General features: G+C 36.1%; 1 protein-coding gene across 1 annotated transcript in view; it reads left to right on the top strand.

Annotated features, from left to right (window-relative positions):
• Gpr158 (G protein-coupled receptor 158) overlaps positions 1-16,179 on the top strand; it is a 340,812-nt gene that overhangs the window by 232,678 nt on the left and 91,955 nt on the right. Inside the window, exon 5 of the mRNA XM_042686137.1 lies at positions 5,558-5,626. Coding sequence (XP_042542071.1) covers positions 5,558-5,626 — 69 coding nt within the window. The remainder of the gene's footprint in view (positions 1-5,557; positions 5,627-16,179) is intronic.

Below are 16,179 nucleotides of genomic sequence, written 5' to 3'. Positions count from 1 at the left end.
GTGGAAATGGAAATAAAGTGAAATGTTCTCTTTCTCATGTAAGCTCTGAAATTAAATTTATGAAGCGAGTCAGGCTCAATACTGACTGGCTCCCTGGTTCATATTCTCCTGGAATTATCATGAATATTAAGACTTATAATTTCATCCATGTAATAGGTGCTGAATAGAAACTTATTAAGCAGATATTAGTTATTAGATATTAAATTAGATATTAGGAGGAGTTTTATTTTGACTTTTTGCTTATTATAATATATAATGGTAGAATTTTCCATTAATTGAATTGACACATTTAAAGGACTTTTTTCAGTTTTATTTTACCATTCAAAAGTATATTTCATAACAATGTATAACTACCTCCATCCAAAAAAATTAGAATGTCTCTAGGATTACCTTGATCTAATAAGACTTCTTTTGACCATTGCTTATAAATACTCACAAGGTCACACAATCTTACTTTAATGTATAAATATTGTTGAGCATCCTTTAAAAATGTTTTTCAAGAATTTCTCCTTCAACAACTCTAGTTAAAAATAGTTTTCTAGCCAGGTAGGAGCTGGTAGTTCACACCTGTAATCCTAGCTTGAGGATCGCAGTTCAAATCCAGCCTGCACAGGAAATTCCCTATGAGACTCTTACCTTCAATTACCACCAGAAAACTGGAAGTGGCACTGTGACTCAAATGGTAGAGCGCTTACCTTGAGCAGAAGAGCTCAGGGACAGCCCTCAGCCCGAGTTCAAGCCCCACAATGAACAACAACAACAAAATAGTTCTAGCCAGGCACTAGTGACTCATGCCTATATTCTTAGCTGCTCAGAATGCTGAGATCTGAAGATCATTGTTCAAAGCCAGCATGTTAAGGAAAGTCTGTGAGACTCTTATCTCCAATAATCACCAAAAAGTCAGAAGTATAGCTATGGCTCAAGTGATCTGAGCCTTGAGTGCTCTAGCCTTGAGCAAAAGAAAAACCTCAGTGATTAACACCAAGACCCTGAGTTCAAACCCCAGGACACACTCTCTCTCTCTCTCTTTCTCTCTCTCTCTCTCTCTCTCTCTCTCTCTCTCTCTCTCTCTCTCACACACACACACACACACACACACACATTACCATTTCTATCTCAAGCAAAACTGTAAAAAAAAAAAAAAAAAAAAAAAGGAGGGGTGAGAGGAACCAATGGATTACAACTGAAGACCCAGAAATGAACCCACCGACCTATAGCCACCTAATCTTCAATAAGGGAGCCAAAAAAATAGAATGGAAGAAAGATAGCCTCTTCAGTAAATGGTGCTGGAAAAATTGTTTAATCACTTGTAGAAAACTAAAGCTAGATCCTTATATATAACTCTGCACAAGAATCAACTCCAAATGGATCAAAGACCTCAGAGTCAAAGAAGATGACCTGAAAACATTACAGGAAGGAATAGGAGAAACCCTAGGTCTCCTTGGCACAGGCCGAAATTTTCTTAATAGAGACCCAGAAACACAGCAAATCAAAGAAAGGTTGAACAAATGGGATTGGATGAAGTTGCAGAGCTTCTGCATGACAAAGGACATAGCTAGCAAGATCAATAGAAAGCCCATGGATTGAGAGAAGATCTTCACTAGCCATACAACAGACAAGGATCTTATATCTAAAATATACCTTGAACTCAAAAAATTAAATCCCCCAACAACAAATCCTCAAAGAAACAACTGCCCAATAAATAAGTGGGCTAAAGACATTCAGAGAAACTTCTCTGAAGAGGAAAGAAGGATGGCCAATAGGCACATGAAGACATGCTCAACCTCTCTAGCCATAAAAGAAATGCAAATCAAAACAACATTGAGATACCACCTCACCCCAGTTAGAATGGCTATAATCAAGAAATCTAATAGCAACAGATGCTGGAAGGGATATGGCCAAAAGGGAACCCTACTGCATTGTTGTTGGGAGTGTAAACTTGTTCATTCGCTTTGGAAAGCAGTATGGAGGTCCCTCAAAAGACTCCACATAGAGCTCCCCTATGACCCAGCAATCCCACTTTTAGGCATTTACCCAAACGATCACAAACAAGGCTCTACTAAAGCTACCAGCACAATTATTTTTATCACAGTATTATTCACCATAGCTAAGATATGGAACCAACCCAGATGCCCCTCAGTAGATAAATGGATCAAGAAAATGTGACATATATATGTATATGTATATGTTTATATGTATATATATATATATATACATATATACATATACATATACATATATAAATTCTATGCCTCCATCAGAAAGAATGATACTGCCCCATTTGTTAGGAAATGAAAAGACTTGGAAAAAAATCAAATTAAGTGAAGTAAGCCAGGCCCAAAGAAATATAGGTTTCATGGTTTCCCTTATTTGCAATAACTAGTATATATCTAGGACAAGCAGAAAAGGTCAAAAGCTATGTACATATGACCATATAAGATAATGCTAAGCAAAATGAACCCCAAAGTAGGGACACAAGAGGTTTAATCTTTCTTGCTGTCATTTTTAATGTACTTATAATGTACTGTGTGATTTTTTTGTCTGTTCTTCCCCCATGGTATAACCCCCATTTTCACTGTATTTGATTCCAGTGCCCTGCATCTTATATATACATTCTTCTAACTTGGGGAGGGGGAGGGAAATAATAAGATGCTGAAATAAGGATACAGGTTGGCCCACTGTACAATGAGATGTACAAGACACTATGTTGAAAATGAATTTTACAACTTGGTGGGGGAGGGAGGAGTTGGGGAGGTAGGGAGGGAAGGGATGGTGGGGGAAAGACAAAGGAGGAAGTAACAATGCTCAATAGAAAATGTACTCATTACTGTACTCATGTAACTATAACCGCTTTGTACAGTATCTTTACAATGAAAATATACAGGTGGAGGAGAGAAAGGAACAACAAATGAGAATAACAGAGGGAGTGATGTATGCATTTTTGCAAATTTCACAAACTGATTAGTACAAGTAACATATCCTTGTATATGTACCCATAATTCCACTTATACAGGAATAAAGATAGAAAGATCATGATTCAAGGACAGCTAAAGCAAAAACATGGAGAGGCTGTATCTTAAAATCAAGCCTGGCATGGAATCCCATCACTGTGGTCCCAGCTATAGTAGAGGTGGAGGTTAGAAGGATCAATATCGAAGGCTGGCTCAGGCAAATTGTGCAAGATTCTATCTGAAAAATACCTAAAGCACAAACATGTTGGAAGAATAGTTTAAGTAGTAGAGCACTTGCCTAGTGAGCACACACATGCATTTACAAGCACGCATGTGCGTGCGTGTGTGTGTGCGCGCGCGCACACACACACACACCTGTGGAATAGAACTTTTTTTCTTGGTTTCTGATATTTTGTTCATTATCTCCATTTTTCATTCATACTGTCGCCCTTCCTATACTTGCTTTACACAGTCAGTATATTATTTACAATTTTACATTAACTTTGTCACCTTCATAAGTCACTCTGAAAGCTTAACAAGTGAGAAACCTGGGATGGGTCCAGAATGTCTAAAACCAGTAGGACAATGGGGGAAGTGCTTGGGGGAGGGAGCCTCGTCTATGCTGTGAAGCCTCAACCTTCATATTTCTGTTCATCCTATATGGTCATGAAGAATATTTTGAAAGGAAAGAGTGCATATTTATAATATGCCTTACATTTGATTCTGGAACCAGAATCAGAGTGTAGTTTATAAACTGAAACTACGGTCTTCTCTCTTGAGCCAGGAGCATGGCCAAGCAAGTATGAAGACGATTATACATTTTCATTGGAAATGGAGGTAGGCAATTCATCTGACTGTAAAAACCAGCATGCAATGTCAGTGTTATTGTTGCATGGCAGTAATGGCTATAACTCTACCACAGAGTTTACTGGCTAAAAAACAGTCAGAAGGTACTATATGATGGAAGAACCACTGAATTACACAGCATGTTCACAACCCAGAAAAAGCATCTGGGTCTCCACCATTAGGCTGTTGGCTTCTCTTGGAGTCATTTCGCATCCTAAGTCTGGATTGGAATTTGGCTCTAGCTCACTATACCTCACCAAGTGTCTTCTTTACTACACTCTAGGTTTGTTTCTGTTTTTGTTTTTCATCTTGTTTTCAGTCTATAGTATTGCACAGGCCCTTTTACAAGCAGTTTTGGGATTCTTAGTTTAATGATGTTTCAGAAAGTTTAAAACATGAGCTATACAGCATTTATAATTAAGTACACTTTGCCAATGTAATTCACCAGTTTAGTTTATGTGTTGTCTCAGCAAGGGCCGTAATTTGCCATTTTTGAAATTCTACCAGCCAAAATTCATTTAAACACTTGCAGATAGAATTTTTCTTTTCACGGAAACATCTGCTAGCTAAAATAATAATCAATATAATCAGACACTAAGGGCCTGGGATGTAGTTGAGAAGTAGAGTGAGAGCCTAGCATGGTCAAGGACCTGGACACAAGACAAAAAGAGAAGAAGCCACTCATAATCATCTCTGTTCACTAACTAATGTTCCTCATCCCACATTCTTAGAGTCATAAAAGCTCTTAGTTCCATCTTGATTTTAGAAGAATTAGAATTTTGTCTTCCTGGCTATCCAGTTGCCAGACAGTTTTGTAAAAATGTAATGTACTCTTGTAGTCGGGATTTTCAGCATCTTTTATTCAAATAATTTTCTTGCTAAATAAGATACTTATATCTGTCGTAATATCTATATACATTTTATGAAAGCACAGAAGCCCCATTCTTCATCAGGTATGTTTAATACATATTGATACATGAACTCATTGAAATGAAATTTACTGTTAGAAGATAAAATTGACTTTGGTCCTTTATTTTGACCCACAGTTCTACCCATTTTGTTAAAGAAATGTACTATTTGGAGTTTAGCAAAATTAAGATAATTAGATACATACATTTATGCTTAGCAAACTAAGTGTTCAGGGAACTTATTTGACAAGCAACTTAGGTTTTTGGATTTAATGGAAGAATAAATAGTTCAGCTGTTATACAAGGTGAGATTGTTCTTTTAGTTAAGATAATTCATATTCTTCACAGAGTTAAGATGCATTGGTGAGTGTGGACTAATATAATTGAGTATAGTGGGAGATATATCACTGAGATTCCAAGATCTTATAAATGAGCCTATTTAATCCACAAGAACGATCCTGCAGATATTTAAAAATGATTAAAGAATAGCAGTCAGTATGTAACTGCTGGCTTATACTTTGGAAGTACAACAAATATTCAGTGTTCGTGAATTTCATGAATTGACATAATCTTCAAGGTAGAGTTTTCAGCTGCTTGGAACTTTCAGTGATTCCAACTTGACATAAATTCCCATGACACTACTGTTGATACCATTAAGTCCCTCGTTACCTTTATAGCCAGTCATTCTGCATATTTCACTTCTTTGCTTCCTAAGTGCTAGACATTTTAAATTATATATTTAACTTCCTTCAAAGAATGCTGGCTCAATAGTTCAAGAATTTTCATAATAGTATAAGTTCCTTCATGTCTAGAAATGTAAGCTAACCATAACATTTCCTTTTCATTTTTTAGAGCATCAGGGCATCTGGCCTTATCCTGTTGGAAACGATTCTTTTTGGGTCTCTGCTCTTATACTTTCCAGTAAGTAACAAAATTGCATTTTATTAGCCATTTTTATTTTGCTTTGCTAAAATTGTGTGTGTGTGTATGAATATATGTATTTAGGTTAGCAAGGACTTAACAGATATTCAAATTTTACTCTTATCATTAGGATAACCTTAGACAAGTTATCATTTTAAATGCTTAGTTTCAAATGGAATTCATTATACTTTTCTTCCCAAGTTTGTGAGGTTAAATGTGTAAGTAAAATAATATATGAAAGTCACACTTGGTATATATACTTTATAGATACAAACTGGTATTAAAAAATTTCTTCTTTCTTGACCTAAATTAGAAAACAGAGACACTCCAACTAGTAATGCTAGAAAATCCTCTGTGGAAAAATAAATATGAAAATGCATTTAATAATGAATATCATATGTTAGACATATGTGTGGTATCAGTGCCATAGCTGATCATTTTATCATATTAGTACTGTGTCTATAAGAAGAAGGTAAGTACCAATTTATTGACTTAGTTCAACCAACTTGTGCTCAGCTGTTGTGTGCTAAGCAGCACGATAATTTGATAATTTCTGGGAATGGTAATTTCTGGGAATGCTGTATGAGAAGGATAAACTTGATTTCTTCTCTCGAGAAGCTTACAATTTACAGGAAGAAATGAGTCAGTACACACAACTGTAATACAGTGTGACAAATGCTAAGAGGATAGTGAGAGCAGGATGATGTAGAGGCACTTAGAAATTATATCTCACAAATCAGGGGATAGGATACCAATGGAGACTCAGAACTGAAAGATGAGTAGATGTCAGAGAGTAAGATAGGTTGCCTAGATATTATGTTCCTTTTCTTGCTGCCTCTACCCATCTCAGTAATTAACTACCTCAGAGCCCCACAGTTCTCATTCAATGATCTCATAGACACAGTTTTAAATAAGAGTATTTATATCTTGAGGACTGATAAATTTCTTTCTCCAACTTAGGCCTTTACTCTCTATTACCTTCACGAAACTACAACAAAATTGCCTATTATGGTTTTAGTTGAGTTACTGATCACTGATTTTTATGCTCTTTCTGGTTGCTCAGGCCAAAAACCCAGGAGTCACAATTGATACTTGTTTTCTCATATCCACTGGGAAACTTCTCAAAATGTATCAGCAATCCAGTCAATTCCAGTCATGTTCACTGCTGTACCTTGGTCTTGGCCAAGAGCAGTTTTTTCTAGATTATTACCATGATCTTTTACTAACCCTTTGCTTCCATGCTAGTATCTTAAAATCTATTTATTTTCAAAACAACTGTACATTTTAACAGCAAAGTTAGACTAATCAAGTCACTTTTCTCAAAACTATTAAATGACTCCCTGCTTTCTTTATAGTCGGGGGGTAAAATCCTTACAAACACCTCTAAAACCAGACAAGATTTGGACTCTGCTTACTACCACCCCATCACCTTAGTTTCTTATTTTCTCCTACTCAGTGTTTAGATCAAGCACTCAGGTCTTGAATTACTTTTTCTACTTCCCTTTAAAATAGAAATGTATTTAAATTAATTGATACATTACTATTATGGTAAGAATGTGTTTTCCAGCCCAAATTTCTATGTCAAAAACCAAATCCTCATTGCAACAGTGTTGGGAGGTGGAGCCTTTGGGAATGGAGTTAACATCCCAAGGGCCCTGTTTCCATAAGGGAATTAAAGCCATAATAACAGAGATGAGGAATTTTAGTCCCTTTTGTCTTTCTGCCATCTATCCTTAAGGATGCAAAAAAAAGGTGTTCATACAGCGTCAAGTGTCAGCACTTGATCTTGGACTTTATGGCCCCCGTAACTGTGAGAAATACATTCCTGTCTCAGCTACTTTCATATAGCAGTCCAAGTGAATTATGACAATACGTTTTTATTTTTCCATAAAATCATCCATATTCTTTTTTCTAATTTACTGGCATGGTTTTGTGCATATTAATATTAGAGGCAATGCACTAGTATCAAGATTGAGTATTTTACTGATAATACTCTTCCTATATAAATAGCCATGTCATGCCACATAACATTCAGTCTTTACCAGAGACAATGAGATATTTAAGCAAAGTCATAGAATCAGCTAGTGAAGAAGTACAATATCTGAAATGTTCTAACTAATCTGACAAATATTCTTAATAATCTGAACATCTGTTGCTGCTATTGCCCTTGTTCCTAAAACTGTTATTTTGTTGCCAATCAATAGAGTACAGCTCCCAAGGTTATGCTCTATACCTTAGATTTTAATTAGGTTTGTATTTATGCTCTGAAGATAAGAGTAAAATTATTTTACAAGGATATGAATATAGCATGAGATAAGGGGTTATAGAAGATCCAAATATAGTAGTGTTCAAGTGTGGAAAGGAGACTAATTTCATTTTATATGAGGATTAAAAAAGTCTGTTTTGATCATTGATAGTGAAGTCTGGCTACATGGGAGCATGTGTATATATGTGGGTGGACATATGTGAAACATTTTTGAAAAGATAACTGATGCAGTCATTAGGCCAGCACATACTGGCTTTCCTAGGATTTGCAGAAGTTTATAACTTTCAGCCACATACAAGATAAATTTCCTTTATCTGAAATGCATGGGACTAGAAGTGCTACAGATTTTGGAGCTTTTTCTTAATTAGAATATTTGCATCGATTTTATCACTTGAATATCCTCAGTCTGAAAATCCAAAATCTGAAGTGCTTTAGAATCTGAAACAAAGTTTCAAAGCATTTCAGATTTAGGCTTTTGGGAACAGGGATGCTGAACCTGACTAGTCAGAAGGTCTAATGGCGTAAATATAATCAGTACCTTTCCAGTTTGTTAAATATCTTACTTACTCTCTGGATTCTGGTGTGGACTATATTACGATTGATCATGAAATTTCACTGAGGGTTATCATTTATTTTTATTTAAATTTACTTGAATAAATTTACAGAATTGTTTTTAAGGCTGGGAAAATCCATGGAAGGAGACTTGGGATATTCACAGATCTACTGTGTTATGCAATGAGCTTTTTATTCTTTTTATGCTGCATATTGTTGTTCAGATTTGCAAGAATTAAGGTTATTTTTGCCTTTTTCAAGCAATCTTAGACTACAGACGATTTCATAACAATGCTTATATTGGAAAGTCCAAGTGAGAGATTATCATCTTTGTGCAGATGAGGACAAACCAAAATCTGACTAAATTTAGCATTGTTATAATTGTTAGCATAGAGCTGAAGCATTTAAAGCATTTTCTTACAGATTTTCTCAAGAGAGTCTCATGATTTGAAGTCCATACATTTGTGAGAAAATGATTCCTATTCATGATCACCTAAAAACTTTTGTGTAACGTATAGAACAAGAACTTTAAAAACTTGCAGAAAGCCAGCGAAAGTGTTATTTCTAATAATTAAAGTAAATAAAGACATCATACAAGCTGATAAAACATGTTATTGGTAATATAAAATCTAGAAGTTTTTCTGCCTTGACTGTAACACCAGTTTCATTTGATAAAGTGGGCACTTTCCTCCTCACATTACTTATTTGGTTGGCAATGTGCCCATAGAAGACATCACTTCATGTAGAAAGACAGTATTATTCTCAGTATGCCTAACCTTCCACCCTAGCCCAGACCTTATTTTAAAAAGATATGGAAAGTACTAGAATTAAAAGGGATATCAGGGGCTGGGAAGGTGGCTCAGTGGTAGAGTGCTTGCCTTGAGCTGAATTGCTGAGGGACAGTGCCCGGCCCAGAGGTCAGGCCGCAACTGGGGAAAAAAAAGGCAGATATCAGACACACCCAGTCTTTGCCAGACCTCTTTCATTTATAAATGAGAGAGAGAGAGAGAGAGAGAGAGAGAGAGAGAGAGAGAGACTGAAGAAAATTGCCATGCATCCAACTTTTTTCAGATACAAATGAGAGAAAGTAATGGGAAAGTCAAGAAAGAATCTAGTCTCTTTACTATAGTGATACTTTACACAGAAAGTATTGATAAGGTATTTAAACAAGCCAGGAATTCCTATGTTGTACTCCTTGGCAAGCTACTCCAGTAGGTCTCCAAGGAAATGAATGGCACAGAGGATGAGACAAGGAATCAGTTTTTAATAGCCCAAGATTTGGCTTTAAGTCACAGTGTAAAATTCATATAAACTTGGATGAACTATGTTGTTGAACCACCTAATACTCTTTTATTTGTTTTATTTTGTTTTGTGGTTGTGGGGCTTGAACTCCGGGCTTGTCCCTGAGCCAATTTGTGCTCAAGGCTAGCCACATTGCCAGTTAAGCCACATTGCCACTGCCAGTTAATTGGAAAGAAGAGTCTCACGGGAACTTTTCTGCCTGGGCCACTTCAAACTGCAATCCTCAGATCTCAGTCTCCTGAGTAGCTAGGATTACAGGCATGAACTACTGGTACCTGGCTTCTTATTCAAATATTTTGCCTATGAAAATGGTCATTTCTTTTTCTCCGTGCTGGTACAGGTGCTTGAACTCAGAGCCTTGGCACTATACCACTTGAGTCAAACTTCCAGCCAATTGGAGATAAGAATCTCTTGGGCTTTTCTGCTAAAGTTGGCTTTAAACTTTGATCCCTAAATCTCAAATTTCTGAGTAGCTAGAATTACAGATGTAAGCTACCAGGACCTCATCTTAGCAGATTAGTTTCAGTGGTGTAGAACCTAAGTCACTAAAGAGGTGTTCATTTGTTCTATGATCACCCTAAAACTTGGACTGAACAAAACTTTTCAATATAGAAAAAGCCCATCCAGAGCTGATGTGTCATCTAGATGTAGAGGAAAAATGAGAGGTTATTGCTCCCATGTACAATGTTTAAAGGAAGGGAAATAAAGGAGATAATTCATAGTGGAAAAGAGAATAAGTAAATGAGACCATGCAACTATAGCTAAAGCAGCTAAGCTTTTAATCTGCGACTGTTATTGTTTATGTCGATGCTGAAATTGTTCCAGATTTGCCAGTGGGGGCCCCTTCAGGCAACCTCCAAGTCCCATTTCATATCCCATCCCTCCTTAAGCACTTTCCTACTCCTTACTGCAACAGAATGTTCCAAGCTCATTCTATCTTTTCCTTCTGCCAGCTCTGAAAACAGCCTTTTTCTCTAAGGATCCCTGGTTCTTTTTAGGGCAAAGTGGAAGCAGTTTGGTTCTGAGATAGATTCAGTTCCACTGTGAGAATATGGAGTAGAAAGTTCCTAATTTTATAGACAGGCCAGTATTTTTAACCTATTCCAGAAGGGATCTCACTTGGTGTCCTTTAGATCCATTTAAATCTATTTATACTAGAGCAAAGCAAAAATAAAATCAATTGGAAAGAAAGTTGAATACTAAATTTAACAATGCTGAGAATACAATAGTATGAGGAGAGTGGTTTCATGAAAAGGTAGGTTAAGAAGTATGAGATGAGGAGACTCTTAAGTCACCAAATGCGAGAGATGTTCAGTAATATTGAGGGTGAAGTACATGAGACATCTGGACTGCCTTATTCAAGGGAACTTGAGGAGTGTAATGACAAGACAATACATTCTCTTCCATAGGGGAGCTTAGACTAGAAGAGACAGTTACAAGTGTCATGTATTTCTGTGCTGTTCCACTTACCCACTTAGCTTGTACCCTGTCAACCTATCAGAATTTGGGGTGGCCGTGGTGGGATCATGGAAGGTCATGGAGGATGTCCAAAGTGATTATCCTAGGATGATTGATGGAGTCTTTGATCAGTGGCATGTTAGAAGTTAACTAATAATCTCCATTTAGTTGAGTTTTTTAAATAGGTAAAAATATGGATTTTTCTTTTAAATTTATTGTTATTGTAAAGGTGATATATAGAGAGCTCACGGCTATGAGTAATGAGTACATTTCTTTTTTTTTTTTTTTTTTTTTCCGGTCATGGGGCTTGAACTCTGGGTGCTGTCCCTCAACTCTTCTGCTCAAGGCGAGCGCTCTACCAGTTGAGCTACAGCGCCACTTCCGGTTTTGTGGTGGTTTATTGGAGATAGAAGTCTCACAGTGTTTCCTGCCCTGGCTGGCTTTGAACCGTGATCCTCAGATCTCAGCCTCCTGAGTAGCTAGGATTACAGGCGTGAGCCACCAGCGCCCGGCTATGAGTACATTCCTTTTTGAACAATGTTACCCCTTTCCTAGCTCTCTCCCAGGTTTTCCCTCCTGCCCAAATCCACACCGACAAGTTGGGTGTGGATTGGGACCCAATGGTTCATTTTCAACATAGAGTCTAATGAGTATCATTGTTGCATTTGTTCACCCTTTGTCCCTCCATTTTTGTGCCTCCCTTATCTTCCCAAGGACAGGTTAAATCAACAAACAAGACAAAAGGAAATAGAAAAAAAAACAGCAACAAAGGAAAAAAAAAACCTGAAAATTCTCTTGTTTCCACTTTCTGGAGTTCATTTTGATGAATATTGTTTTATATGGTCAGATGAACATAGGTTTTGGGCCTGTGTAATCCTATCCTAAGAATATCCTCCTTTGTTCACATGCTGTGAATGCCTAGAAACTTGTAAAATTTTATCATGTCTGCATGTTTGTTTTTTTTTTGCCATCCAACGTGTTTATTTGTAGATATATAAGCATATTCTAGTTACCACAAACGAAAGAAACCGTGCAACCTATATTTCTTTTGGCCTGGCTTACTTTAACATTTTTTTCCAATTCATAGTTGCAAGACTTTTAATAAACTGAAAGAGCTGTAAGCAATTGTGATTTGGAGCCTTGGCTTTAGTTATCCATGAGAAAAAACAATGTTGTCATCTTTAATAGAGTAAATACTCTTTCAACTGTATTACTTATTAAAAATAATTCATTATTTTCATGAAATGTAGTAATGACTCATCATTTATAAACTAGAACAAAATTGGAAAGCACAAAAAATAAAGATCAACTTAAGTCATTATCATACAGAAATAATAGATATGTTTAATCATTTGCAGCATCTCTATGTACATAAATAAATATATACACACTTACCAAAAATAGGCAAATGGGAGGAATTGATATACAAAAAGAATTACTTTGTGAGATTTTATGAGATACTAATTATATCTTTATTATTTCAACCCAAAAAAGTGAAGTGAGAGGGCAGGGATGGTAGGGGAAAAACAAAGGAGGAGGTAACAATGCTTGACAAGAAATGTACTTTACCTTGCTCATGTAATTGTAACCCCTCTGCATGGTATTTTCACAATAAAAAAACTATTAATAAAAAAAGTGAAGTGAGACTGAAAGTTTTTTAACTTTTAGATTATTTAATCTTCATGACAACCATAGTTAACTCTAAATGAGTTTTTAGTATGGGCTCAGTGATTCACTCCAGATACTCAGGAGGCAGATCAAGAGGACTTCAGTTCAAAGCCAGCCCAGACTAAAAAGAAAAATTTAAAAAAATTAGCAAGTTTGCCATCTCAGTGAACAAGCTGGATATGATAGCAACATATGAAAGGTATGAAATCATGACCAGAGACTAGTCCCAGCAAAAATTAACGTAATACCTTTTCTGAAAACTAATTAGAGCAAAAAAGGCTGGACTCAAGTAGTAAAATGTTTGACTAGCAAGCATAGTCTTTGTTTCAAACCCTAGTAACATATATACATAGACACACACTAGTAACAAAAATACATACACACATACACAAAATGCTTAAGAAAAAAATCTTCCGAAATATTAAAAGACAGGTTAATTTTTCATTTGTGTTACTAATTTAAACAGTATCACTAGCTTTTGTTTTGGCAGGTAAGAATTTAAACTCAAATGCAACTCCTTCAGCTCTTTCTTTGTATCCCTCGTCTGAGTATTTTCAGGTCTTGAGGAGAGGCCAGATGCTACCTTTGGTAGAAGACCGCATATTTCTCCCCATATGCCAATAAGTCATTCATTAATCTTGCAATCAAATGCAATAAAACTTACTTTCAAATTTATTGTTCTTTATCATCTTTCCCTGGATCATGATGTTTGCTTTACTCTATATGTTTAAGGTTATTTAAAAATATACTTCTATATTTTTATGTTCTTTCCTGTTCATCAGAAGCTTAAGTTATGTGTGCATTGGATCTTCTTTCCTACCTTCTTGGCACAATTATATCCCTTTATCTGTTTTTCTTACTTCTTCACTGAGTTTCTTTATGAGACGAACCGTATTTTCTGTAATTTCTTTGGGGTTTATGAGACATACTCTGTGAATCTTTTCTCTGTTTTCTTGGGTAGTGATCCCTTTTATTGTCAGTTCTCCATCTGCTGTTCTCATCTAGTACTTAGACAAAAAGTCTGCACTGCTTCCTTTCTGTATTCATTCTGATTGAAATATTTTTATTGTGATAAATATATACATCAAAAACCTTAACCATTGTAATATTTTCAAAATCTACAAATATGGGGCTTTGACAGTATTGGTATATTGACAGTATGGTGTAACCATCACCAATGTCCATTGCCAGAACTTTTTCATCATCCCCAAATAATCAATAACTTCTCCTTCCTTGTATGTCCAACATGGAGATGTATAGCTTCTATTTTAGAAGAATTAATGGTTCATATGGTAACTCTGTGTTTAACTTTTTAAGAAAGTGTCAAATTTTTCCAGAGTGGCTATACTACTTTACATTCCCACAAGCAATTCCGTCTTCTACTTCTCCACATGTTCAACAATGCTTCTCATTTGTGTGTTAAAAAATAATAGGCGTCTTAATGGGTGAGTGTAGTTTTGATGTTCAGTTTTTTGGTTTATGAGTGACTCAGGTCATCAAGAAATCTTAATTTATGAGGAACCATGTAAGCAACTGTGGGAGGAATGGGCTGAGACAAGTTATATCTTTATTTCAAAATCGTAGTTATATCTTTATTTCAAAATCAGGTTTCATTAAACCTGGGGCTTCCATTTGTTAGGAAATGGAAAGACTTGGAAAAAATTTTATTAAGTGACGAAAGCCAGGCACAAAAAAACATAGGTCCCATGGTTCCCCTTATTTGCAATAACTAGTATATATCTCAGACAAGCAGAAAAGCTCAGATAAGATGATGTTAAGCGAAATGAACCCCAAAATAAGGACACAAGTGTTTTTTTCTTTTTTGCTATTGTTTCTAATGTATTTATAAGGTACCACATGATTTTTTTTTGATGCTTTGTATGTTCCTCCTCCATGGTATACCCCCCGTTTCACTGTATTTGATGTTGGTCTAATTTGGGGAGCAGAAGGGAAAAAAACAAATTGTTTAAATAGGGATACAGGCGGACCCATTACAACAATGAGATGTACAAGATGTTATGTTGAAAAATGAACTTTACAATTTAGGCGGGGGAGGGGTGGAGAGAAGGGGGAGGCGAATGTAGTTGTGGAGATGGGAGGGGAGGATGGTAGGGGAAAACAAAGGAGGAGGCAACAATGCTTGATAAGAAATGTAGTCATTACCTTGATCATGTGATTACAACCCCTCTGTACAGTATTTTCACAATAAAAACCTTATTAAAAAAAAAACAAAACCTGGGGCTCTGCATTCTTCCATGTTAGCTATGCTTGTCTCTCTGTAGGCTAGTATGCTACACTAGCATATCAACAAAGATTACATGCCTCAATTCTCATGTCATACTGGGATGAAAATGTTTCTACATAGGAAATTTGTATTTCTCCATTTACCTCCCATTCCCCAAAAATGTAATCTGTCAATGAACAGATCACCATTTCAGAACTAGAACAATGAATACTTCTCTTTGAACTCTTGAAATAGAATGTAACAGCTCTCATTGTCTCCCTTCATTTTGATTTAAACGAAACACAATTTTTGGATTTTTCTTTGTTCTTTGATCCTTCAGTGGTCCTCTCTATCCCTATAGCTCAATGTATTCTCAACATGCCATTAACATCCAAATCAAGTTCCCAGCCTGAAATTTCTGAACTTTAGACCTCCTGAACTTTAGACCTCCATGTGTATGTATCTATTCAGAATACATGTCTGATAGACATTGCAAATTTAATACATCTCAAACTTTACTAATCCCACCATCAAATCTTCTCTACAGAAAATTGTCCAATTCTAGCTGGCAGAAATTCTTTCTTTCCATTTGCTCAGTTCAAAACCCTTAGAATTGTCCTTGACTTCTCTTTATCTTCCATATCTAATTCATTAGAAAGCCCTTTTGGTTCTAATTTGAAAACATATCCAGAATCTAACCATTTCACAGTACTGTTAATCACCCTGATCTGAACCATTATCATTGGAATTTAGACTACTATAATAACTTTTATACTTGTTTTCTAGGCTTGGCCTTTTCTAGTCTATTTCTTATTATGTATTTTTTATTATTATCTGTAGGTAGTTATACAAAAGGAGCTGCCATTTTGCAAAGCAGTTTATATATCCTGATCAGTGTCACCCCTTTCAACATTTTCACCCATCCCTCCCCTACTTACCCTTACCTTCATACTTCTTAATTTTGTAGGATACACATTGATTCTGTCTGCATTTCCCCCCTCCTCTTCATTCATCCTTTCCCCTTAAAACCACCCCACTTCTTGCCAAGTACCTGCATATACAGCAGCCAGAAATCTCTCATTA

The sequence above is a fragment of the Dipodomys spectabilis genome, unplaced genomic scaffold, assembly GCF_019054845.1.
Source record: "Dipodomys spectabilis isolate Male_0828 unplaced genomic scaffold, ASM1905484v1 ptg000096l, whole genome shotgun sequence".
Lineage (NCBI taxonomy): Eukaryota > Metazoa > Chordata > Mammalia > Rodentia > Heteromyidae > Dipodomys > Dipodomys spectabilis.
This window is presented reverse-complemented; position numbering and strand designations above follow the sequence as displayed.